The 26,788-nt window shown below is 49.2% G+C and overlaps 1 protein-coding gene across 4 annotated transcripts in view; it reads right to left on the bottom strand.

Moving 5' to 3' along the window:
• The window catches only part of LOC144481735 (P2R1A-PPP2R2A-interacting phosphatase regulator 1-like), a 57,679-nt gene that overhangs the window by 4,424 nt on the left and 26,467 nt on the right, over window positions 1-26,788 (bottom strand). For 2 of the 4 annotated variants that reach the window (XM_078200883.1, XM_078200885.1), the window contains 6 exons: window positions 22,775-22,818; window positions 17,227-17,281; window positions 14,987-15,091; window positions 6,891-6,979; window positions 2,724-2,788; window positions 489-591 (listed from right to left, as the gene is read on the bottom strand). In XM_078200883.1, coding sequence (XP_078057009.1) covers window positions 489-591; window positions 2,724-2,788; window positions 6,891-6,979; window positions 14,987-15,091; window positions 17,227-17,281; window positions 22,775-22,818 — 461 coding nt within the window. The remainder of the gene's footprint in view (window positions 1-488; window positions 592-2,723; window positions 2,789-6,890; window positions 6,980-14,986; window positions 15,092-17,226; window positions 17,282-22,774; window positions 22,819-26,788) is intronic. The other 2 variants (XM_078200884.1, XM_078200886.1) reach the window with 1 other exon arrangement.

Raw genomic sequence — 26,788 nt, 5'->3', positions numbered from 1 at the left:
ATGGGATCTATCTTGGTCGCATCTGCTATTTAACATGCAGTGCAGTGTGTTCCCCTTTTAATTCATATTTACAACATGTTAAGAGTGTAAGATAGATCGTTACACTTTTCTGACTTTCTATAATAAAGTTTGCTTTGTTTAAAACGGTGCGATCTTGTGGCTTTATTCACCTAGTGGGTGGCTGGGCTACACCAACTGGTTCCTTTTAGGTGATACACTGGAAAGAACTATGCAACCTAATGTGCAGCAAGAATCAATGCCTTCAGGATAGGTGGCAGTAGGAAATAACATGGAACGGACCGTGGCAACAGTCGAGCTTACACTCAGTCAGAATTAAATATTTAATAAAAGTTCCTTAAACTATCCCTGAAAGTGTCAGTACTGGGGGCTGGAGAAGGGAGGCTATTCGACTCGTGAGAACGTATCCCGGCATTAGGAAAGGTTTATATCACTCTTGTTGGGGAGAAAACAATTTGCATTTTACGTACCTGTGCGAAAGCAACGGAGTTAGCAGAGTAGTCTCAGTATTTCCAATCCCAGGGACGCCACTGACGAATAATTTCTTTGGAGGCGAATCCACTTCCATGTCACCTGTCGGAAGAAGCAATAGCCATGGATGGAGAGCAGAGAACGGGAAAGCAGAGAGAGAGAGAGAGGACAAGTTTCTCAAGCCCATTAAGTTAACAGTGGTTAGCACTGCTGCCTCACAGCACCAGGGACCCTTGGTTCGATTCCTGGGTCACTGTCTGTGCGGAGTCTGCACGTTCTCCCCCCCGTGTCTGCGTGGGTTTCCTCCGGGTGCTCCGGTTTCCTCCCACACTCCAAAGATGTGCGGGTTAGGTGCTAAATTGCCCCTTAGTGTCAGGGGGACTGGCGAGGGCAAATACATGGGGTTATGGCTGGGGTGGGATTGTGGTCGATGCAGACCCAATGGGCCGAATGGACTCCTCCTGTGCACCGTATGATTCTACAGGTGGGAAGACACGAGGACAACACTGGGAGCTGCACTGATCCCAGTGCTAGATTATTCTAATACTTCACATCCCTGCTGTGGGACAGTGATGGATGCCGGTTCATTATTACAGAATGATGCAAACTGACAGGTACATAGAAAGACAAAACTTGTAAGAAGTACAGGGGAAGGGATAAGTGTTCAAAAAAAAGTCTAGTATTAGCCAGGGTTTTAATAACCACAGAGATTAAATGTCTATTCTCACTTACCTGTTGCCACCTTCAATGGGGAGACAGCGGTATGGTAACCGTGTTTTCAAGAGGCAGTTAGATATAGTACTTGAGGCAGTGGGGACGAAGGTATATAGGGGGAAAGGCCGGATCAGACTATTGAGTTTGACGATCAGCCGTGATCATTGTGAATGGCCGGCTCGAAGGGCTGAATGTCCTCCTCCTGCTCCTATTTTCTATGTATGTCACTGGACTGGTTAAAAAGTGAAGTTTATTTATTCGTCACAAGTAAGGCTCACATTAACACTGCAATGAAGTTAGTGCGAAAACCGCCTAGTCGCCACAGTCCGCCTGTTCGGGTCAATGCACCCTAACCAGCACGGCTTTCGGACTGTGGGAGGAAACCCGGAGCACCCGGAGGAAACCCACGCGGACATGGGGGGAGAACGGGCAAACTCCGCACAGGCAGTGACCCAAGCCGGGAGTCGAACCCGGGTCCCTGGCGCTGTGAGGCAGCAGTGCCAACCACTGTGCTGCACAGCCTAATATTCTAGGGGCACAGGTTTGACTGGCAAGATTTAAATTCAATTAATTAATAAATCTGGAATTGGAAGCGGTGACTCATCAATTTTCATTCAAATCCATCTGCTTCACTAACGTCCGTCAGGGAAGGAACTCTGCTGTCCTTACCCACAGCGATGTGGTTGACTGTTAACTGTCCTCCACTGCTACTTTACCACGCCGATTAACATAACTGGACTAAATTAACCTCCGGGACGGCTTTGATACATACATCTTAAAACTTGCTTAAATTAAATTGTTGGCACAGCCATTGAGCATGAACAGGAGCGGAATAAGAACACGATTCTCACAAGGCTACAAACTGAACCGCGCGGCAGCACACACGGCACCTGTCTGGCATCACTCAGGGTCGTGGGTTCATGTTCAGGACAGGTGAAGTAACCCACCTGAACCGCGAACCTTTGGTGTTACAAAAAGCCGATGAATCTGCTACATATTCCCAGCACTTTGCGCCCTCGCTGTTTTTTGGATTAGGGATTGCTTTTTAAACATGTGCTCATCAAATCACAGAATGGTCACAGCACAGGTCGCTGCCAACCAATCAGAACCCTTTTCTCCTTTAGTATAAACTGCTGTGATCATTTGAAATTTGGTATTCTTGCATTTGTCCTGTTGAGTTCATAGAAACATAGAAAACTACAGCACAGAACAGGCCCTTCGGCCCCACAAGTTGTGCCGAACACATCCCTACCTTTTAGGCCTACCTATAACCCTCCATCCTATTAAGTCCCATGTACTCATCCAGGAGTCTCTTAAAAGACCCTATTGAGTTTGCCTCCACCACCACTGACGGCAGCCGATTCCACTCGCCCACCACCCTCTGTGTGAAAAACTTCAGGACAAAAGATCTTCAGCTACAAGTCTCTCTTTTCCGCAGAGTATAAGATTGAACGCTAAACGATTATTTCAAGTGTTCTTTGCACTTGCATTTTGAAGAGACATGACTGAAGACTGCTTACCTTTCCTCTTCAATGGCCCCAAGGCACTGGGTCGTAAAGCAACACTCGGGCTGACACTTCTCCTGCTGCAGAGGAAAGGACAAATTCAGATGTTGGCGGACACTGCTCAATGGGCCACAGCCTCCCACATACACACCCATACCCCGTGTTACAGGCTGCTAAAACTGCCCTGCTGTACCATATACTGAGGCAGAGTGAAGGCAGGCTCCGTCCTGCAGTTAGTGTGCGCCTTTTAACAACCTCCCCATTAAAGATAATTCCACCTGAAGTGGGAAGAGGCTTTCCCAGCCCAGGGAACAAAAGAAGGGAAGAAACAGGTGAATTAAGGGTAGGTAACGTGTGTGTGTGTGAGAGAGAGATGGAGTGCGTGTGTGTGAGAGAGAGATGGAGTGTGTGTGTGTGAAAGAGAGAGAGAGATGGTGTGTGTGTGTGTGTGGGTGAGAAAGAGAGAGATGGAGAGTGTGTGGGTTGAGTGTGTGAACGAGAGAGACGGAGAATGTGTGGTGTGTCTGAGAGATGGAGTGTGTGTGTGTGTGTGAAACAGAGAGAGAGAGAGATGGAGTGTGTGTGTGAGAAAGAGAGAGATGGAGTGTGTGTGGGTTGAGTGTGTGAACGAGAGAGACGGAGAATGTGTGGTGTGTGTGAGAGAGTGCGTGGGGCGGGCGCATGTGTGTGAGAAAGAGCGCGAGCGGGTGCGGGGAGCGCGCCGGCGAGAGGGGGGGAGTGCGCCGGCGAGAGGGGGGGAGCGCGCCGGCGAGCGGAGGGGGGGAGCGCGCCGGCGAGCGGGGGCGGGGAGCGCGCCGGCGAGAGGGGGGGAGCGCGCCGGCGAGCGGGTGCGGGGAGCGCGCCGGCGAGAGGGGGGGAGCGCGCCGGCGATCGGGTGCGGGGAGCGCGCCGGCGAGAGGGGGGGAGCGCGCCGGCGAGAGGGGGGGAGCGCGCCGGCGAGCGGGTGCGGGGAGCGCGCCGGCGAGAGGGGGGGAGCGCGCCGGCGAGAGGGGGGGAGCGCGCCGGCGAGAGGGGGGGAGCGCGCGCGAGAGAGGGGGAGCGCGCGCGAGAGAGGGGGAGCGCGCGCGAGAGAGGGGGAGCGCGCGCGAGAGAGGGGGAGCGCGCGCGAGAGAGGGGGAGCGCGCGCGAGAGAGGGGGAGCGCGCGCGAGAGAGGGGGAGCGCGCGCGAGAGAGGGGGAGCGCGCGCGAGAGAGGGGGAGCGCGCGCGAGAGAGGGGGAGCGCGCGCGAGAGAGGGGGAGCGCGTGTGTTTGTGATTGAGAATGTGTGTGTGAGATTAGAGAGCGAAGGGGGAAGGTGAGGGAGTGAGACTGGGTCACTGGCAGTGAAAGGCTGAGAGATAACTTGCTCAGGGAGCTGCTGTGTCAACTTGCTTTCTTGCATTTGCAAAAAGCTGTGTGGATTGAGCGAGGACAGTTTGGAATGAAAACAAGCCTCTCTGACTGCGGCTCCCTGTGACAACACCCCGACAGACACTGCAGCCCCACTCACACTCTCAAACCGGCTGCGTTGCAAGGAAGGGCAAAGGAAACGCTTCAAAGAGCCTCGGGCGCTCTGCTTGAAGCGTGGCAGCATTGACATTTACTGACTGGGAGGAATTTGCTGCTTATCAATCTGCATCATGCTTTGATTCACGGCTCAGTGATGAGGCAGAGCAGCAGAGAGGGAGAGAAAAGGAAGAAAGTCCCAGGCTCTGGATCCAGACAGCCTTGTGGAATGTCCTGCCAAAGATGCGCTGGGCCAGGATTGGCCTGTTCAGCACAGAATGGCAGAAACCCACGATCCCGAACAGACATCATCCTTTAGGGTCTGCTGTGACTGGGTGCTCCGAGCCCTGCAACTCCTCACATTCACCAAACTGTATCCAGCTTGTGCATGACTGCCCTTTCCGCTCACACCACACGCTCACACTTTTATGTCAACATTTAACAGAGAAATTGCTGGTGTAAAGATGAAGTGTTTTTCTGCATGTCAGCAGTTGTCTGTAAATGATAATGGAAATGGTCGAGAGCTTCAGGTTTTTAGGTGTCCAGATCACCAACAATCTGTCCTGATCCCCCCCATGCCGACACTATAGTTAAGAAAGCCCCACCAACGCCTCTACTTTCTCAGGAGACTCAGGAAATTTGGCATGTCAGCTACAACTCTCACCAACTTTTACAGATGCACCATAGAAAGCATTCTTTCTGGTTGTATCACAGCTTGGTCTGGGCTCCTGCTCTGCCCAAGACCGCAAGGAACTACAACGGTTGTGAATGTAGCCCAATCCATCACTCAAACCAGCCTCCCATCCACTGACTCTGTCTACACTTCCCGCTGCCTCGGGAAAAGCAGCCGGCATAATCAAGGACCCCACGCACCCCGGACATTCTCTCTTCCACCTTCTTCCGTCGGGAAAAAGATATAAAAGTCTGAGGTCACGTACCAACCGACTCAAGAATAGCTTCTTCCCTGTTGCCATCAGACCTTTGAATGGACCTACCTCGCATTAAGTTGATCTTTCTCTACACCCGAGCTATGACTGTAACACTACATTCTGCACTCTCTCCTTTTCTTCTCTATGAACGGTATGCTTTGTATAGCGCGCAAGAAACAATACTTTTCACTGTATCCCAATACGTGACAATAATAAATCAAATCCTTCTCCCCTATGTACTCTATGAACGGTATGCTTTGTCTGTATAGCGCGCAAGAAACAATACTTTTCACTGGATCCCAGTACATGTGACAACAATAAACCGAATCAATGCTACGTAACAGGCACTCAGAGGTCAGTCAGCCCCTCCAGCTTGTTCCGCAGCCAATCAGACGGCTGGTCTGTTTCTTAACCGTATATTCCAGGTGATCTGGCCTATCCGTTGGTGGGTAAAACCTGTGTTCCCCGCGGGTCACTGCTGGTATCTACCAATGCTGAAATTGCGAGGTTCACGTTCGGAGCTCCTCGTGCTGGACACATTGATGCACCAACGTTTTAAAGCGCTGTAAAAATACTGGTTGGCCCAGAAGGGACAAGCACTTGCAAAATATATTTCAAAGTTACTTGTTGACCTCTGTATATATTACATGAGGCAATATTTTCATAGGCTGGGGAAAGCGGGAAGGCAGTAACGCAGGTTCGCTGCACAGTGTGTTTCGGACTGAAATGAAAACAATGTCACTAAACACACAGCCTGGGTGCCAGAATCTCCCAACTTGGTACCCCAGACTCAGGAGGCTGTCCTGGGATCGGTACACTCACGGGTAATACGTAGGCCCCTCTTTTAACAAGGATTGAGGGAGAATGGAGCACAGAAAATGGTGTCTCCTGGAATATTCATTCAACGGGGCCATTTTTAAAAAAAAAATCATGCAGTTTACTGATTCAGTGATGTCATTGGGTGGTGGAGCTAAGCTGTGGCAGTCAGGCGATAGGGTTTTTTTCCTTTGGGTTTTCAGTTTTGTTTTGGGGAGTGTGTTGTAAGAAGTTTAGCAGCAAGCTAAGAAACAGTCTCTCTCTCTCTTCCTGTTCTTCACTTTGTTTGGTTCCGAATCTATTATCAGTTCGCTGAAGGAGAAGCTTATTGCCATCCTGCCTTAAAGAAGCTGTGTTTTGGGAAACAGATTTGATTACAACATCTTCTGAGTTTCTTCACAAGAGATTTTCAGCACTCAACCCAGGAGACTGGATTCCTGTAACAAATGCACATTAACCTAAACTGTATTGTGCTTATTGGAGGGTTTTGTGTATTGGGTGTTGGATTTGGTTGGAACACATTAGAGATATTCCCTCGAGAGTTATACTTTATCGTGGTTGTTGTGTTTCTCGTTTGTAATTGTTGAAAGTTCTTACTGATTGTCTTACTGTACGTGTCAACAATATTCTTAATTAAACTTTGTTTTTGATAAAAGCTCCTCGTGGCTCAGTTGAATCGCACCTGAAGTGAAACATCTCATACTCCTCCCAGCCAAATTCAACGTAAAACGTTACAGGTCAGGCGAGCTTCACAGAACACCTTGAAATATCCGACCTGACTTGTAACAATGGGGAGGAAGGGTTTTTCGTTTGTAACAGCAGAGCACAAATCCACACTGCAGGACACCGTCAGAACAGCCAGGAAATTAAATCACCAGGTAAATCAGAGAGTAATACTCAGGGGACGGTGTAGGCTACAGATTCCGCTTACCTTGCAATACGTCGAGTGGGGCTCGGAGAGGAATTTGGCGTGACTCCACCTTTGGGTATGACGATTGGCTGAGAAGAGGAGAAGTACTGCTGAAAAGGAAGGTATTCGATTAGCCCATGGAGAACGAGTTACCCTCCCCTCCCTCACCCACCTCCAACTGCTCCAGTAAGCCTCCCTCTGTCCACTGCCATCTGCATCAGTTAACCCCCTCGATGTATCAGCAACTTGAGGGTGGGGGGGGGGGGGGGGGGGGGCGGAGATTAGCAGCCCGGACCCATTGCAGATGCAGTGTGACTGCCACCGTTAGTTCGATAGACGTAGTCAGGAGGCTTCCAAGTGACAGAGTGGCACAGTGTGCTAGCACTGCTGCCTCACAGCACCAGGGACCCGGGTTCAATCCCCGGCTCGGGTCTGTGTGAAGTTCGCATGTTCCTCCCTGTGTCTGCGTGGGTTTCCTCCCACAATCCAACGATGTGCAGGTTAGGTGAACTGGCCATGCTAACTTGCCTCTTAGTGCCAGGGGGACTAGCTAGGGTAAATGCATGGGGTGACGGGGGTAGGGTCTGGGTGGGGTTGTGGTCGGTGCAGACTCGATGGGCTGAATGGCCTCTTTCTGCACTGTAGGGATTCTATGATTCTAAGAGTTCGAGAGGCCAATTGAGGTTTGGTTTTTAAACAATGATAATCGCAAGGGACGAATAACAGACCAACCGTCTCAAAAGATTTGGCGTGCTTAATGTTGTCTAAACAACGTCTTTGCAATTGGCATTTCTTTGAACAGAATCATAGATTGGTTACAGCACAGGAGGCCATTCAGCCCATTTGAATCTGTGTCAACTCTCTGCAACAGCAGCTCATCCTGTCCCATTCTTCCACCTTTCCTGCGGAGCCCTGCAATTCTTTTCAGATTAATGATCCAATTTTCTATTGAGAGCCAGGATTAATTCTGCCCTCAGTCACTGCATCCCAGAACCTAATCACTTGATCATGGGGCGGCACGGTGTCACAGTGGTTAGCACTGCTGCCTCACAGCTAGGCACCTTGGTTTAATTCCCGGCTTGGGTCACAGTCTATGCGGAGTCTGAACATTCTCCCCGGGTCTGCGTGGGTTTCCTCTGAGATCCCTGAAAGTTGGCACCCAGGTTGATAGGGTTGTTAAGAAGGCATACGGAGTGTTAGCTTTTATTGGTAGAGGGACTGAGTTTCGGAGCCAGGAGGTCATGTTGCAGCTGTACAAAACTCTGGTGCGGCCGCACTTGGAGTATTGCGTACAGTTCTGGTCGCCGCATTACAGGAAGGATGTGGAAGCATCGGAAAGGGTGCAGAGGAGATTTACTAGGATGTTGCCTGGTATGGTGGGAAGGCCTCATGAGGAAAGGCTGAGGGACTTGAGGCTGTTTTCGTTAGAGAGAAGGTTAAGAGGTGACTTAATAGAGGCACACAAGATGATCAGAGGATTAGACAGGGTGGATAGAGAGAGCCTTTTTCCTCGGATGGTGATAGTTAGCACGAGGGGACATAGCTTTAAATTGAGGGGTGATAGATATAGGACAGATGTCAGAGGTAGGTACTTCACTCAGAGTAGTAAGGGCGTGGAATGCCCTGCCTGAGGCAGTAGTGGACTTGCCAACATTAAGGGCATTTAAATGGTCATTGGATAAACATATGGATGATATTGGAATAGTGTAGGTTAGACGGGCTTTAGATTGGTTTCACTGGTCGGCGCAACATCGAGGGCCGAAGGGCCTGTACTGCGCTGTAATGTTCTATGAGTGCTCCGGTTTCCTCCCACACTCCAAAGATATCATAGAATGATATCATCATAGAATCCCTAGAGCGGCGAAGGAGGCTATTCGGCCCATCGCGTCTGCACCGGCCACAATCCCATCCAGGCCCTATCCCCATAACCCCATGCATTTACCCTAGCTAGTTCCCCTGAGACTAAGGGGCAATTTAGCTTGGCCAATCCACCTAACCCGCACATCTTTGGACTGTGGGAGGAAACCGGAGCACCCGGAGGAAACCCACGCAGACACGGGGGAGAATGTGCAAACTCCACATAGACAGTGACCCGAGGCTGGAACCGAACCCGGGTCCCTGGCGCTGTGAGGCAACAGTGCTAACCACTGTGCCGCCCAGATATGTGGGTTAGGTTGATTGGCCATGCTAAATTTCCCCTTAGTGTCAGGGGGATTAGCAGGGTAAATACTTGATGTTACAGCAGTAGGGCCTTGGGTAGGATTGTGGTCGGTGCAGACCCGATGGGCCGAATGGCCTCCTTCTGCACTGTAGGGGTTCCGTGATTCTCTTTTTCCTCATGCTATTGTTGCTTCTTTCCTGGTGTCCTCTGATTCTCGATCCTCCCTACCTCTGTCCAGGCCCTCTAAATGGTTAACTGTTGGCATCTTTTGCTGATGTTATCCAGAGTAACAGGGATATATGTTCAGAAGTGGGAACTCTCAAAATTAAACTGTAGGTGCAAACCCACTTCATGCCACCAGAGGGCACACTGCACCCTGCTGAATAAAACACACTCCACAACTTCCTGAAACATAAAATATTGCAATCCGTGGTCGCTCTCCATGAATATCAACTCTAAATCACAACATCCTGAAGCGCACGGTTTCAATGATTCAGGTCAGGCTACCTGGGGATTCGTTAGGGGTCAGATCATTGCTGCGTGGGGTAAGCACAGTGGGTTAGCACTGCTGCCTCACAGCGCCAGGGACAGCAGTTCGATTCCCGGCTCGGGTCACTGTCTGTGCGGAGTTTGTACTTTCGCCCCGTGTCTGCGTGGGTTTCCCCCCCCACAGTCCGAAAGACGTGTAGGTTAGGTGGATTGGCCGTGGTAAAATTGCCTCTTAAGAGTCCCAAGATGTTTAGATTGGTTGGATGAGCCATGGCAAATGTGTGTGGAGTTACGGTGATAGGGCCAGAGAAAGGGCCTGGGTGGCATCCCCTGTCAGAGAGTCCATAAGGTATAGAACATAGAACAGTACAGCACAGAACAGGCCCTTCGGCCCTCGATGTTGTGCCGAGCTTTGTCCGAAACCAAGAACAAGCTATCCCACTCCCTATCATCCTGGTGTGCTCCATGTGCCTATCCAATAACCGCTTGAAAGTTCCTAAAGTGTCCGACTCCACTATCACTGCAGGCAGTCCATTCCACACCCCAACCACTCTCTGAGTAAAGAACCTACCTCGGACATCCCTCCTATATCTCCCACCATGAACCTTATAGTTATGCCCGCTAGTAACAGCTCCATCCACCCAAGGAAATAGTCTCTGAACGTCCAAACTAGTGTGAGAGTCTCGAACAAGAGGACTTAGCTACAAGATAAAGGAGCAGTCAAGGGCACAGTGCCGAGGACAGCATTGAGGGCGGCACGGGGGAACAGTGGGTGAGCACCGCTGCCTCACAGCACCAGGTACCTGCGGGTTCGATTCCTGGCTTGAGTCGATGTCTGTGCGGAGTCTACACATTCTCCCCGTGTCTGCGTGGGTTTCCTCCGGGTGCTCCGGTTTCCTCCCACAGTCCAAAGAAGTGCAGGTTAGGTTGATTGGCTGTGCCAAATTGCCCCCCAGTGTCTAAAGATGTGGATTGGCCAAGCTAAATTGCCCCTTAGTGTCCAAAGATGTGCAGGTTAGGTGGATTGGCCATGCTAAATGGAGAAGTATTCGGCCATTCGGCCCATCGAGTCTGCTCTACCATTTGATCGTGGCTGATATGCTCCTCATCCCCATTCTCCCGCTTTCCCCCCGTAACCTTCGATCCCCTGGCCAATCAAGAACCAATCTATTTCTGCCTTCAACAAACTCAATGACTTGACCCCCCTAGCCCCTCTGTGGCAGTGCCGACTCGATGGGCCAAGTGGGATTCTATGATGACTAAACGGGGTTGAGTACCCCAAAGGGACCAGTTTCAGAGTAAAACTGGCCCAAGAGACAGATACACACGCTTCCACACAATCTGAAACAAACAGGCAAGTGATTTGGGAGTGCATTAAACGTAACAAGCTGACACTGGGTGGCAGCAGAGGTCTAAGACACGCTGGCATGCAGTGGGAGGGCTCTGGTGTGCAGAGCTGTTGGGAATCCATCCGCCACTTCCCCCACTATTCCCCAAAGGGTAAAATAAATGTGAAGATACACTTGAAAACAAAACAGGGGAACTTTGTGTCCACACTGCCGGGCAACCATCTGACGGTTCCATTTCTGTCACAGTCCAATAGGTGGGCAATTCGGGGGGGGGGGGGGGGGCTGGATGAGACCCTGCAGTCACTATTTGAAAGAAGGGCAGGGGAGGTGTTCCCCCTTCCCCCATCCTCAGTTATCCTGGGCCAATACTTATCCCCCATCCAACAGCACAAAAACAGATGATCTGGTCATTAACACATTGTGGGAGCTTGCTGTGCACAGATTAGCTGCCGAGTTTCCGACAGTACAAAGGCTGTGAAGTGTCCCTTGGTCGGTGCTTTACAAATGCAAGCCTTTCTTTATATTTACTGCCTGATGGGGTGAGATCAGGGGTTGATATATTCATTCTGATCATGGCTGGGTTTAAGGTTTATGAAGATTATTTTCCGCAGCTGATTATCAGCCCATTTAACCACATTCCGTGGCCAAGTCGTGGCATTCGACTTTCATAGAATAGAATTCCTACAGTGAAGAAGGAGGCCATTCAGCCCATCGAGTCTGCACTGACTCTCCGACAGGCCCTATCCCTGTAACCCCACATATTTACCCCGCTGATCTCCCTAACCCGCACATCTTTGGACACTAAGGGGCAATTTAGCATGGCCAATCCACCTAACCTACACATCTTTGGACACTAAGGGGCAATTTAGCATGGCCAATCCACCTAACCTACACAGCTTTGGACACTAAGGGGCAATTTAGCATGGCCAATCCACCTAACCTACACATCTTTGGACACTAAGGGGCAATTTAGCATGGCCAACCCACCTAACCTACACATCTTTGGAGTGTGGGTGGAAACCAGAACTCCCGGAAGAAATGCAAGGGTAACATGGTGGCAGTGGTTAGCACTGCTGCCTCACAGCTCCAGGGTCCCGGGTTCGATTCCCAGCTTGGGTCACTGTCTGTGTGGAGTTTGCACATTCTCCTCGTGTGTGTGTGGGTTTCCTCCGGGTGCTCCGGTTTCCTCCCACAGTCCAAAGATGCGCGGTTTAGGTGGATTGGCCACGCTAAATTGCCCCTTAGTGTCAGGGGGACTAGCTGGGGCAAATGTATGGGTTTATGAAGATCAGGCCTGGGTGGGATTGTGGTCGGTGCAGACTCGATGGGCCGAATGGCCTTCTGCACTGTAGGGATTCTATGATAATCTTTACAAAACCCTCGCAGACAAAGGCAGACTCCACATAGACAGTCACCCGAGGCCGGGAGTGAACCGGAGTCCCTGACGCTGTGGGCAGTGCTAACCGCCACCTGTGCATCAGTGTGGGGGGGAGAATCATTTTGCGGCTGCTTGTGGGACCTTACTATGCACAAATCGAGTCCCGTATTACAACAGCGACCATGCTTCAGAAGTCCTTCGCTGGCTGTAAAGCGTTTGGGGAATTTTCCCGAGGTTGTGAAAGGCACTGCAGGAATGCAAGTCTTCCTTTTCCTCTTTATTCATCGCCTCAAATTACTTCCTCACCACCAACCAGCGGCGGCAAGTATTCCCACCAACTTTGTAAACCACACAAACCTCTCTGCAAGTCTGGAAGGATGAAATGTGGGACTGTGCACGCTGCCAGATGCTTTCTCACAGCCCAAGAACTGTCTGCAACGCAGCTGAAGGAAAATTTCAGATGGCCTCTGGTCTAAAGAGGGAACAACCTCCTTTCACTGTCCCAAAGATCAGGTCCACCATGCATCAGTGTTTGTTGTTTAAATTAATAGAGGGATTCGACCAGCGCTTATTACCCATGTGCAGTCCCCATGGTGTAGGTACACCCACAGTGCTGTTAGGGAGGATTTTCACCCTGTGACAGCGAAGGGACGGCCGATACATTTCCCAAGGCAGGATGGTGTGTGACTTGCGAGAGGAATTTGCACGTGGCGGGGTTGTCACCCGCTCTTGCCCTTCTGGGTGGCAGAGGTTTGGGAAGTGTTGTCGAAGGGGACATGGTGGGCTCCTGCAGAGCATCGCGGAGAAGGTGGGCACTGTGACCACGGTGCGACAATGATGGAGCGAATGTTTAAGGTGGTGGATGAGGTGCCAATCAAGCAGGATGCTTCGGGTAGCGGCTATCGGACTGGTTTAGCAGTCCGGAGGTCAAATTCAAATCCCATCGAGGTAAGCTGTGAGAATGAGCCAAGAATCGCCCATTCCGGGGATGGCGGGACTGATGTATGAGGAGAGATTGACCAGGTTAGGATTGTTTTCGCTGGAGTTCAGACGAATGAGGGAGGATCTCATAGAGACGTATAAAATTCTAACAGGTCTAGACAGGATAGTTGCAGGGAGGATGTTCCCGATGGTGGGGGGAGTCCAGAACCAGGGGTCACAGTCTGAGGATTCATCATCATAGAAAGAAATCATCATAGAAACCCTACAGTACAGAAAGAGGCCATTCGGCCCATCGAGTCTGCACCGACCACAATCCCACCCAGGCCCTACCCCCATACCCCTACATATTTTACCCTCTAATCTACGCATCCCAGGACACTAAGGGGCAATTTTAGCATGGCCAATCAACCTAACCCGCACATCTTTGGACTGTGGGAGGAAACCGGAGCACCCGGAGGAAACCCACGCAGACACGAAGAGAATGTGCAAACTCCACACAAACAGTGACCCGAGCCAGGAATCGAACCCAGGACCCTGGAGCTGTGAAGCAGCAGTGCTAACCACTGTGCTACCGTGCCACGGGGTAGACCATTTAGGACGGAGGTGAGGAGACATTTCTTCACCCAAAGAGTGGTGAGCCTGTGGAATTCATTACCACAGGAAGTAGTTGGTGCCAAAACATTGAATGTATTGAAGAGGCGGCTGGATATAGCACTTGGGGGGAATGGGGTCAAAGGTTATGGGGGGAAAGCAGGATGAGGCTATTGAGTTGGATGATCAGCCATGATGGTGATGAATGGCGGAGCAGGCTCGAAGGGCCGAATGGCCTCCTCCTGCTCCTATCTTCTGTTTCTGTGTAACCCAGTCATGCATTAAAGTGACTCTGGTCTCCATCTACAAGGCTGATTCCTTATGGCCTTTTAAGTCTTACGAAGGAGATCATCTGAAGACAGCTGGAGGTGAATAATAAATGTTATCTCAGCCAGTATGTCTCAAATTAGAGAGAGAAAAAGTGAGATCTGCAGGTCAATCGGATGGTTCAAGTCTGTACAGACAAATCTATGGCTTCCCTCCTCAAAAGAAAGAGACGTGCGTTTTTACTGCGACTCTCGACACCGCAGGATAACCCAAGACATTTAAGGGACTACACAGCAAACACGGCAGTCAATTTGTGCATAGAAAGATCCCACAAACAGTATGACGATAATAACACCACCAGTTATTTTTGTCATATTAGTTGAGGGATAAATATTAGCCAATGTTCTAAGTGATCAACAAGTTCTCGCACAGACGGAGTATGAATTTGGCCCCTTTAACACCCATACGCGACCGTGCAAAAAATCTAAAGGGTCCGTGCGTGTAAATGAATAAGATGCGTATAACTAAAGTGGCAATATTGCCCAGGACACCAAGGAGAACGCCCCAACTCTTCTTCCAAACACTTCTTTCAGGGAAGGCAGACGGTGCCTTGGTTTAAAGTCTCACCTGAAAAGCAACGCCTGCAATAGTACAGCACTCCCTCAGCACCGCAGATTGCGTGCTCAAGTGTATGAAGTGGGGCCTCAACTCCCGACCTTCCGATTCAGAGGCGAGAGTGCTACCCTGATGCCTGTGGCAGGCACCTCGAAATAGGTGGAGTCGGCAAACAAGGAGAGCTGTCGTACCCCTGACTGCAACCCCAAAACCTCGCAAACTCCTCACAAACTCGATGCAGAGCTGCAAAATGCCAAAGTGACTCGCACGACTGAATTCAATGCTGCCAATTACAGCCACAAGTGTAACAGCCGCCTGGCCCTACCTTGCCAATGCGCGTCGGTGAAGGAGAAGGAGAAAGGGGGAATATATCATCCGTCCGAAGTGTCAGAATCCGGTCGTCCTGCTCAGCAGTCACCATCTGGTCGCACTGCAGGAGAGATAGTGGCAGTTTCAATATCTCCCCATGACTATTCAGGCAAATCCCAATCACTGGGTGACAAGTTACAGTCCGACTATACAACAATTCAATCGACATTCGCTCTACTGAGTGTCCAAAGATGTGCAGGTTAGGGGGATTGGCCATGCTAAATTGCCCCTTAGTGTCCAAAGATGTGCAGGTTAGGGGGATTGGCCATGCTAAATTGCCCCTTAGTGTCCAAAGATGTGCAGGTTAGGTGGATTAGCCATGCTAAATTGCCCCTTAGTGTCCAAAGATGTGCAGCTTAGGTGGATTAGCCATGCTAAATTGCCCCTTAGTGTCCAAAGATGTGCAGCTTAGGTGGATTGGCCATGCTAAAATGCCCCTTAGTGTCAGGGGGATTAGCTAGAGTAAATATGTAGAGTTACGAGGGTAGGGCCTGTGTGGGATTGTGGTCAGTGGAGACTCGATGGGCCAAATGGCCTCCTTCTGCACTGTAGGGATTCTATGAGCCAGCCCGTTGCTGCGTTCAGTCACCCGATGCGTCTGTTTTACTTTGGCAGGAGTTTGACGGAGCAAGGAAGGGATGAAGGGAAAAATAAATCACTTGCCGATGCGACACCAGGCCAGCCAGAGGCACCGACCAGCTCGATTTGCCATCAGAATAGGGCTGGTTCCCAGAGGCAGGCTGTGGCTAACCGGCCCTACCGGCTGCATTCACTTCATCCCCATGAGGATGAATCAGGCATTTTCCAAATTATACCAGGGCCAAAAGGGTTAAATTGTGAGAACGGGTGACTGAGACTAGTTCCCTCGCGTCTAGATGATCGAGGTGCTTTACGATGATTAATGGATTTTATAGGGTCGACACAGAGAAACTATTTCCTCTGGAGGGGGAGGGGGGAGAGTCCAAAGCTTTACATTTAGAGGCAGGGTCGATGTCAGGGAGCACCTCTTCACACAGAGGGGAGTGGAAATCTGGAGCACTCTTCCCCAGAGAGAAAGCCATCGTGTCGGGGGAATAGTTGAAAAGGTCCAAACTGAGATGAAGAGGTTTTCTCTGGGCAAGGGGGTTACAGGCAGGTAAAAATGGGATTTATGACACAAATCAGCCATGATCTATATGAATGGCCAGAGAGGCTCGAGGGGCTGAATGGTCTCCTCCTGTTCCAATGTTCAGGTCAGTGGCCACGCTGGGTTAACCGTGTGGTGAGCCATTCCGACCTGTAGCTGTGTCGGAGGTGGGAACATCGCAGGGACAAAACCACTTGGTATGTTCTACAAAAGGAGCCAACTTTCAGCCACCTGTGTTCCTACCAACCTGCAAATCCATTTGTAATGGGCAGAAAACCCCAGCACAAACTCTCTCCCTTCCTATCCCCGTATTTACCCCGGCACAGTGGTTAGCACTGCTGTCTCCACAGCGCCAGGGACCCGGGTTCGATCCCCGGCTTCAGTCAATGTCTGTGCGGAGTCTGCACGCTCTCCCCGTGTCTGCGTGGGTTTCCTCCGGGTGCTCCGGTTTCCTCCCACAGACCGAAAGACATGCTGGTTAGGGTGCATTGACCGTGCCAAAGGCGCCGGAGTGTGGCGACTGGGGCATTTTCACAGTAACTTCATTGCAGTGTTAATGTAAGTCTACTTGTGACTAAAAAAGGGGCAATTTAGCATGGCCAATCCACTTAAACTGCACATCTTTGGACACTAAGGGCCAATTTAGCATGGCCAATCCAACTAACCTACATATATTTGGACACTAAGGAGCAATTTAGCATGACCAATCCACCTAACCAGCACGTCTTTGGACACTAAGGGGCAATTTAGCATGGCCAATCCACCTAACCAGCATGTCTTTCGGACTGAGAGGGGAAACCGGAGCACCTGGAGGAAACCCACACAGACACGGGAGAATGTGCAGACTTCACACAGTCACCCAAGGCCAGGATCGAACTGTGCCACTGTTCCGCACGCATTAAGTGTAAGCGTCCTCTTACACCGAGACAACTTCCCCCAGGGTTTCCCAGTTGACACAAGTTAAATATTGAGATCAGTAAACCCACAGGAGAAGCTAATGAAATGAAGCTTGATTCTATTTATTAATCGGCAAGAGGTTACTTAACCTGGTTCAGGCAGGAGGTACTCACCAGCGTGAAACCATCATCCCGGGAGCAGGTCATTTGCATGGCCGTGTGGATCCCTCTTAACAGAGAGAGAAAAGGGAGAGAAAATATGCAAATTAGACACCAGAACAAATCAATCCTCACACCCTCCCCCTCCCCGACATAAACACGGGGTTCATTACAGCCTGCCCAAGGTGGGTGAGGAAAACAACGATCATTTTCCGCTTTGCACCAGTGGCTTAAGGCAGCGACACATCAGGGTGAGGATGTTCATCATTGAATCATACAGCACAGAGGCCTTTCAGCCCATCGAGTCCACACCCACACATTAGAAACACCTGAACTCCCTCCTAATCCCATTTCCCAGCACTTGGCCCATAGCCCTGGATGTTATGACGTGATGTGGAGATGCCGGCGTTGGACTGGGGTAAACACAGTAAGAAGTTTAACAACACCAGGTTAAAGTCCAACAGGTTTATTTGGTAGCAAAAGCCACACAAGCTTTTGAAAGCTTGTGTGGCTTTTGCTACCAAATAAACCTGTTGGACTTTAACCTGGTGTTGTTAAACTTCTTACTGTGTTATGACGTGCCAAGTACTCATCCTGGTACTTTTGAAAGGATGTGAGTCATCCCGCCTCCAGCACCCTCCCAGGCAGCGCATTCCAGACCCTCACCACCCTCTGGGTAAAAGAGCTTTTCCTCACATCCCTCCTAAACCTCCTGCCCCTCACCTTGAATCTATGCCCCCTCGTGAGTGACCCTTCAACTAAGGGGAACAGCTGTTCCTTATCCACCCTGTCCAAGCCCCTCATAATCTTGAACACCTCAATCAGGTCGCCCCTCAGTCTTCTCTGCTCCAGAGCCAAGCCAATCCAACCTCTCTTCATAACTTAAATGTTCCATCCCAGGCAGCATCCTGGTGAATCTCCTCTGCACCTCCTCCAGTGTAATCACATCCTTCCTATAGTGTGACGACCAGAACTGCACACAGTACTCTAGCCGTGGCCTCACCAAGTTCTATACAACTCCAACATGACTTCCCTGCTTTTGTAATCAATGCCTCGATCGATAAAGGCAAGTGTCCCATATGCCTTTTTCACCAACCTACTAACATGCTCTTCTTCCTTCAGAGATCTGGGGACAAACAAGCCAAGGTCCCTTTGTTACACAGGTTTATGATGCATTTCAAAGCTTCCTTCACATTGTCACACATAATTCACCAACACTATCCAATCGCGACTGATCAGAGGTAGCTCTACAGTTTTAAGTTTATTCGTTAGTGTCACAAGTAGGCTTACATTAACACTGCAATGAAGTTACTGTGAAAATCCCCTCGTCACCACACTGCGGCGCCTGTTCGGGTAACACCGGGGGAGAATTTAACATGGCCAATGCACAAAACCCGCACGTCTTTCGGGCTGTGGGAGGAAACTGGAGGAAACCCACAGACACGGGGAGAACGTGTAGATTCCGCAGTGACCCAAGCCGGGGATCGAACCCAGGTCCCTGGTGCTGCGAGGCAGCAGTGCTAACCACTGTGCCAGGGTAAATGCAGGGTTATGGGGATTATCAGCCTGTCCTAACCACTGGGCGCTCTTGTGCTCCGAACACTGGGAATTTAATGTGATTTGAGTAAAGGTGCAACTGTTTAAAAGAAAAAAAAACTAAACTAGACAGACAGAAAGCACAAGTGCAGATTCCATCTTCACCCACTAAAATTAATCAAAAACCTCAACAGCCACCAAAGATGTGCAGGTTAGGTGGATTGGCCATGCTAAATTGCCCCTTAGTGTCCAAAGATGTGCAGGTTAGGTGGATTGGCCATGCTAAATTGCCCCTTAGTGTCCCGAGATGCCGAGGTTACAGGGATTAGCGGGGTAAATATGTGGGGTTACGGGGATAGGGCCTGGGTGGGATTGTTGTTGGTGCAGACTCAATGGGCCGAGTGGCCTCCTTCTGCACCGTAGGGATTCTATGAACCTCACTAATTCCTCCTTGTGCTGACTGGATTGGAATGTTGTCCGATTTCAAATTTCCGGGCTCAACATACCCCACGACTCTGGTCCACCTTAAAGCAGCAACAATCCTTAAAATCTGTCGCCCACTCAAACCCTGACCACCAATCTCTCCCCACAGCCCCGCTCCCATCCTCAACTTCTAGGGACACAAGTCTGCGGTAAACGATTGCATCCCTGAAGAAAAAGCTATTTGAGTGCAGCAATCAGTCCTGATCTCACTGCAGCAACAAGCAGATGTCTTCAAGTGTGTTCAAGAATAAAATGGTTCAGTTTGCGTTGTTTCCTCTCTCTCTTCTCCATGTGCACCCCCCCGCCCCCCCCAAAAACCCCGGTTTTAAAACGACTGAAGATAATCCCCACTCGCATCGGTGGAGCTGAATTACGCTGCTGCCACATTTGAGGGAGTTTCACACGATACGATCAGGCCATTCCCTCTGTGAAAAGGCGGCGCTGAGATATATAAATGCGTGTGTAGATGCTACTGAGAATTCTCCAATACATTCATTGAAGACAATGTGACGTTAGTGTCCCTTTAAGAAAGGTTTTTAAAAAACATTACTTCTGCAGCTCAGTTTCAGTGATGTAATTGTTGCCGGGCTGACTGATGAGTCCTGTTATTTATTACTTCAGTAGCAATAGGGTTGTTGTGTTTACTCTGGGATTAGTTTTACGATCCTGCATTGTTAGGGGAAAAGGTCATGTGTTTTTGGAGTTTAAGGTTTCAGTTTTGAGAGTTCGGAGGCTGCAGTTTAGTTCGTTTTAGAAGGGGCATCGAGCAAGAAAGAAGCTGAAGTCTCTTTCTCTCTCCCTGTTCTACTTGGAAATTCTGCTTGTTATCTCAAGACAATGTTTTGCCTTCCGAATGGAAAGTGCAGGCTTTGAAAAGACTCAATTCCAGTCAAGTGAGATTTTAATCTATGCTGTGTTAAATTTGTGAAAAGGGTTTTGTCTGTGAAAGGTTTTGGTTTGTTGGAATAGCTTTAATATTCAATTAAGGGTTAATACATTATTGTGGTTGTTTTCTGTTTTTTTTGGTTGTAATTGATAAAAGGTATTGTTAAATTTTCTTTCTATACAAGTTAACTATATCCTTAAATAAAGTTTGTTCGATAAAGGTTCTCCAGAGGATCGTTGAATCTTCCCTGAAGTGGAACATGTTGCTTATCCCTAGCCAAATCCAAGCTGCAAAACTTGTGACTCAGGCGAGCTTCATAAAACACTTTGGAATTTCTAACCTGAACCATAACAACAATCAAATACTGCTGTCCTCCCCCACAAAATATCAAATCAGAAACTCAAGCCAGAATGAAGATCAACTCTCAAAAACATCCACAGACCAAAATTCTCGCTTCTGTGGCATCCTGAAATATACTTGCTTCCCAGTCATTTCCAACTGAAACTGGCACACTCCCTAATCAGCGTTTACTCCCATCACCGTGACACTTAAACAGCAGCTCTCACACAGCACTCCCTCCTTTCCTCTATCTACTGGATTCCCTCCAATTCTAAGTCAGCAACAGGAGAGTGTGTGCGTGAGTGTGCTGGGTGTGGGGGAGGGGTGCAGCTTCGGAGCCGCTGCCTGGGAGAAACCAGCTCCACCAGATGGGAGGACGGGACCCAGGTACAATGTAAACATGACCCCAGTCCCAATCAGTGAATGGACTGCTTCCCGGTGCTGAGATTGCAGCCATTGTCATGAGCCCAGGTTTGACTGCAGTCTGTGCGGAGCTGAGGCAGCAGTACAGACCAGAGGCCGGGGAAACCGGACAGCAAAAGCAGCCTGACAAATGTCACCACAGAATCACACTGCTCCAGCACAGAGAGGAGGCTATTCCACATTGTGTCTGTGCTGGCTCTCCAAAGGGGCAATTTACCTAGTGTCACGCGCTGGAGTCATAGAATCCCTACAATGCAGGAGGAGGCCATTTGGCCCCTCGACAACAATCCCACCCAGGCCCTATCCCCGTAACCCCACGTATTTACCCTGCTAATCCCCCTGACGCTAAGGGGCAATTTAGCATGGCCAATCCACCTACCCTGCACATCTTTGGAGAGTGGGAGGAAAACCAGAAGAAACCCACGCAGACACGGGGAGAATGCGCAGACACCACACAGACAGCGACCCGAATCGAACCCGGGTCCCTGGCGCTATGAGGCACCAGTTCTAAACACTGTGCCGCCCTTGCACATTCTTCTAACTTGCTGGGGACCTCACTGAAATACGCGGGAATGTGAGGAGGGCTTGGTGAGTTGAAAACAACAGATTGCTTCCACTGTTCGGGGAATCTAAAACACTGCAGCACAATGTCAGGATAAAGGGGCTGATCATTTAGGACTGAGAGGAAGAGAAATCTCTTCACAAAAAGGGTTGTGATTCTTTCTCTACCCCAGAGGGTTGTGGATGCTACAATGCTGAACATATTTAAGGCTGAGATAGTTTTTTGTGTCTCTCAGTGAATTAAGGGATATGGGAAACACAGAGCTGAAACCCAAGACCAGCCATGATCTTCCTTGTTAGTATAGTAGCGAGTATCCCCTCCTGTCACGTGGGAGACTGGAGCTCAATTCCCCGACGGGGAGTTCTTGCAATTTTAAGATGTACTTGTAACTTTAAAACTCTGTAACTTTAAAAAAGGAAAAAAAGACTCAAGAAAAGAAGCTTTTATGAGGGCGGCACAGTGGCTAGCACTGCTACCTCACAGCGCCAGGGCCCCGGGTTCAATTCCAGCCTCAAGTCACTGTCCGTGTGGAGTCTGCACATTCTCCCCGTGTCCGTGTGGGTTTCCTCCGGGTGCTCCGGTTTCCTCCCACAGTCCGAAAGATGTGTGGGGTAGATTGATTGGCCGTGATAAATTGCCCCTTAGAGTCAGGGGGGAATTAGCAGGTAAATATGTGGGGTTATGAGGATAGCATTTGGATGGGGTTACGAGGATAGCATTTGGATGGGATTGCTGTCAGTGCAGGCTTGATGGGCTGAGCGGCCTCTTCCTGCACTGTAGGGATTCTATGACTCTACGATCATGTTAAATGGACGGGCAGTCTCGTTGGGTAATATTATCTACTCCTCTGTTCCTTTTCCGATAATAATCCAACATCCTCTTAAATGCCTCAAGTCACACAACTCGAAGGACGGCTACTCTTCAGCAAGGCGCACGGTGATTTCATTTGTTTTATGCAGCGAGTTATGATCTGGGGTGCAGTCCAAAAGGGCGGCAGAAGCAGACTCAGCAAGAATTGTCAAAAAGGGAAACCGGATACATACTGGGAAAGGAAAACGTTACGGGGCTGCGGGGAGTGAGCTGCAGAGAGCGGGCACACGTGAAGTGAGCTGAACTTCTGTGCTGGACCATTCTGTGACCAGAGGAGCCTTAACTCGGCACGACACAACACATTGAGGAGTGTGGAGGTGGCGGGTGGGGGAAGGAGGATGGAAAATGGAAAGGGGAACACGAGGCGAACGCAAACGCCAGTCGATACACGAGCAATGGCTTCCTCAGAAATCAAGGGCTTAACTGAGAGGAGGGGAGTGGGAAATTGCAAATGCCGATCTCACCTTTCATGTGCAGCCTCTCGATTCATCACATCCATGCTCTCCTCCTGAAACAGAAACATGCCTTTTAGCACCCTCAGCCACTGAAGACATCCTACTCTGCAAGGATGACGGGCAAATCCAAGAAAGCTGCATTTTTTTTGCACTCGACGCACATCCAGACGCAACACATTTGAACCCAGCAAGACTCTTCCAGTGAACGCTTAACTAACCATATTCATTCTCAGCTTGCAATCTATCTTGTGTCTGTATTGGGCCATTTTATGGCTTCCCAGATTAGCACAGAATTAGCGCGTCTTTAGTGGTAGATTTCGTCAGTGCAGACTCGATGGGCCGAAGAGCCTTTTGTGCACTGTACGACTCTCCAGGAGAATCCTTTGCAAACCTATTCCTACCAGCTGACACGAGGAAAGGAGATGTCAGCATCTATGCTAAAAGACAAGCCATCGTAATTCTGTGGCACAGCACGGGGTCTCAGCAAGACGCTTCGTTATGGTAGCCTGGGAAACCAGTCCACAGGGCGCATTTGTGGCAATTTCTTAGAGCAGTATGTTCTAGCACCAACCAAGGGAATGAGCTATTCTAGATTTGGTCGTAAGTAATGAGGTAGGATTAATCATTAACCTCGCGGCTCCAGGAGAAGGCTCTAGGCGACAGTGATCATAGTTTCACGTTCAGTTTGAAGGTGAGAAATGTGGGTCTCAGACTACCGCTTTAAACTTAGATTAAAGCAAATGGAAGAACCGTAAACTGTGAGCTGCCTCTTCTGGTTTCGTTGATTGTCTTGGCGTGGTATCATCTGGTCCTGAGATGTGTAGGTTAGAGGGATTAGCGGGTAAATGTGTAGGGAAATGGAGGTAGGGCCTGGGTGGGATTGTGGTCGGTGCAGACGCGATGGGCCAAATGGCCTCTTTCTGCACTCTAGGGTTTCTATGATTTCTATGATCTTTAAAGCTGACCATTTCACACTCAGTTTCTCAATCTGGTCCCAGCTGGAGCCCTTGAATAACCCTGTTGAGTTTTTCTCCCTGCTCTGACGCAAATCCTCTAACAAATGCTCATTGTCTCCTAACCTTAAGCCAGTTTCTCATCAATTCACAAGTTTTATTCTGAATTCCCGTTGTTTTCAGTTTGACTGATTACTTGAATTCCTTTTTTTTGGAATCATAGAATCCCTACAGTGCAGAAGGAGGCCATTCGGCCCATCGAGCCTGCACCAACCACAATCCCACCCAGGCCCTATTCCCGTAACACCACACATTTACCCTGCTAATCCCCCTGACACTAAGGGGCAATTTTTAGCATGGCCAATCCACCTAACCTGCACGCCTTATGGACTGTGGGAGGAAACCGGAGCTCCCGGAGGAAACCCACGCAGACACGGGGAGAATGTGCAAACTCCACACAGACAGTGACCCAAGGCTGGAATTGAACCCGGGTCCCTGGCGTTGTGAGGCAGCAGTGTTACCCCAAAGTTACTTCCTCAAACAAGTCAAAGTCGTTGTACAGGCAGGACATTGTTAACTGTTGTCCGCTAGGTTTTTATCATACACATGATCCTTGAATTCAGATCTGATCGTCAATTCCATTGATTTACTTGGAGTGAAAGATTTGAAACTGAACACAAAAGAATAAATATTCTGAATAACTACCTCCTCCAAATATTCACAAGAGAAGAATGCATTAAGCAGAATAAATGGACACCAAAACAAAAATCTCTAAGGATAGACGTTACCTGTCCCACAGTGCTGAGAGACAAATAAGAGGACTTAACAAGAACTACGGGGGAGCTAATGGATATGGGGGAGGTACCAGTAGATGAGAAATATGTTAACATGGCATCCATATTCCAATAGGGTTACAAAACTGAAGACAGAGATAGCTAAAGTGAACTGGGAACTAGGTTGAAGATAGGACAGGAGAGAAGCAGTGGCAGACTTTTAAGAAAATATTCAATAACTCTCAGCAAAAATATATCACAGTGAGAAAGAAAAACGTGGAGAAGGATGCCTCATCCGTGGCTAAAGTTAATTAGCATCAAACTAAAAGAAACACCGTTCACAGTTATCAAGAAATGGTAAAGAGTCTACAAAGGGATACAGACAGCTGAAGCGAGTGGGCAAAAATTTGGCAACTGGAGTATAAAGTGGGAAAACGTGAACTTGCCCACAGTGGCGGCAAAAATAGTAAAGCAGTATAATTTTTCAAATGGAGAGAGACGAGAGAACTCCACGGTGCAGAGGGATTTGGGGACCCTGCTACATGAACTGCGAAAAGTTAGTAATTAGGTACAGCAAATGATTAGGAAGGCTAATGGAATGTTGGTGTTTATTGGGAAGAGGAGCGGGATATAAAAATAGGGACATTTTGCTGCAACTGTACAGGGGCTTGGTGAGACTACATCCGGAGTACCATGCACAGTACTGGTCTCCTTATGAAAAAGGTTTAATTGATTTGATTTATTATTGTCACATGTATTAGTATACAGTGGAAAGTATTGTTTCTTGCGTGCTATACAGACCGTTCATAGAGAAGGAAAGGAGAGGGGGCAGAATGTGGTGTTATAGTCAAAGCTAGGGTGTAGAGAAAGATCAACTTAATACAAGTTGTCCACACTGTCGAAAGACATGAAGGTTAGGTTGACTGGCAATGCTAAATTGACCCTAGCGTCAGGGGGATTAGCAGAGTAAATATGTGGGGTTACGGGAATAGGGTCTGGGTGGGATTGTGGTCGGTGCAGACTCGGTGGGCCGAATGGCCTCCTTCTGCACTGTAGGGATTCTATCATTCTGTAAGGTAGGTCCATTCAAAAGTCTGATGGCAGCAGGGAAGCTGTTCTTGAATCAGTTGGTACATAACCTCAGTCTTTTGTATCTTTTTCCCGATGGAAGAAGGTGGAAGACTGTGTGTCCCCGGGGTGTGTGGGGTCCTTGATTATGCTGGTTGCTTTTCCAAAGCAGCGGGATGTGTAGACAGAGTCAATGGATGGGAGGTTGGTTTGAGTGATGGACTGGGCTTCGTTCACGAACCGTTATAGTTTCTTGCAGTCTTGGGCAGAGCAGGAGCCCAGACCAAGCTGCGAAACAACCAGAAAGAACGCTTTCTATGGTGCATCTATGAAAGTTGGTGAGAGTCATAGCGGATATGCTGAATTTCCTTAGCCTCCTGAGATTTGATTGAATTGAGTTCAGAGAGGTTCCCAACTCACTCCGAGGATAAAGAACTTATTTTATGAAGAAAGGTTGAACAGGTTGGAGTTTAGAAGAATGAGAGGTGATCTTAATGAAATATATATGATGCTGAAGGGAACTGATTGGGTGGATGCCGGAAGGATGTTTTCTCTTATGGAGGAGACTAAAACTAGAGGCCACAGGTTAAGAATAGGAGACGTCATTTAAGACGGAGGAGGAGGAGATTTTTTTTCTCTCTCAGAGGGTTGTTAGTCTGACGAATTCTCTTCCCCAGAGAACAGTGGAGACTGAGTCACTGAATTTATTCAAAGCTGAGTGAGAGAGATTAAGGACAGATTCAAGGGTTATGGGGGGGTGCAGGCAGGGAAGTGGAGCCGAGGCCACAATCAGATCAGCCATGATCTTAGCAAATGGCTTGATTTTTGATTTGATTTATTATTGTCACATGTATTGGGATACAGTGAAAAGTATTGTTTCCTGCGCGCTATACAGACAAAGCATACCGTTCATAGAGAAGGAAAGGAGGCTGCAGAATGTAGTGTTACAGTCATAGCTAGGATGTAGAGAAAGATCAAATTAATGCGAGTTAGGTCCATTCAAAAGTCTGATGGCAGCAGGAAGAAGGTTGGTATGTGTCCTCAGACTTTTGTATCTTTTTTCCGATGGGAGAAGGTGGAAGAGAGAATGTACGGGGTGCGTGGGGTCCTTAATTATGCTGGCTGCTTTTCTCGAGGCAGCGGGAAGTGTAGACAGAGTCAATGGATGGGAGGCTGGTTTGCGTGATGAACTGGGCTTCAACCCTTTGTAGTTTCTTGCGGTCTTGGGC

This window comes from Mustelus asterias, chromosome 31 (genome assembly GCF_964213995.1).
Source record: "Mustelus asterias chromosome 31, sMusAst1.hap1.1, whole genome shotgun sequence".
Classification (NCBI taxonomy): Eukaryota; Metazoa; Chordata; class Chondrichthyes; order Carcharhiniformes; family Triakidae; genus Mustelus; species Mustelus asterias.
The sequence above is the reverse complement of the archived record's forward strand: the minus strand, read 5'-3'. Positions and strand labels throughout refer to the sequence as shown.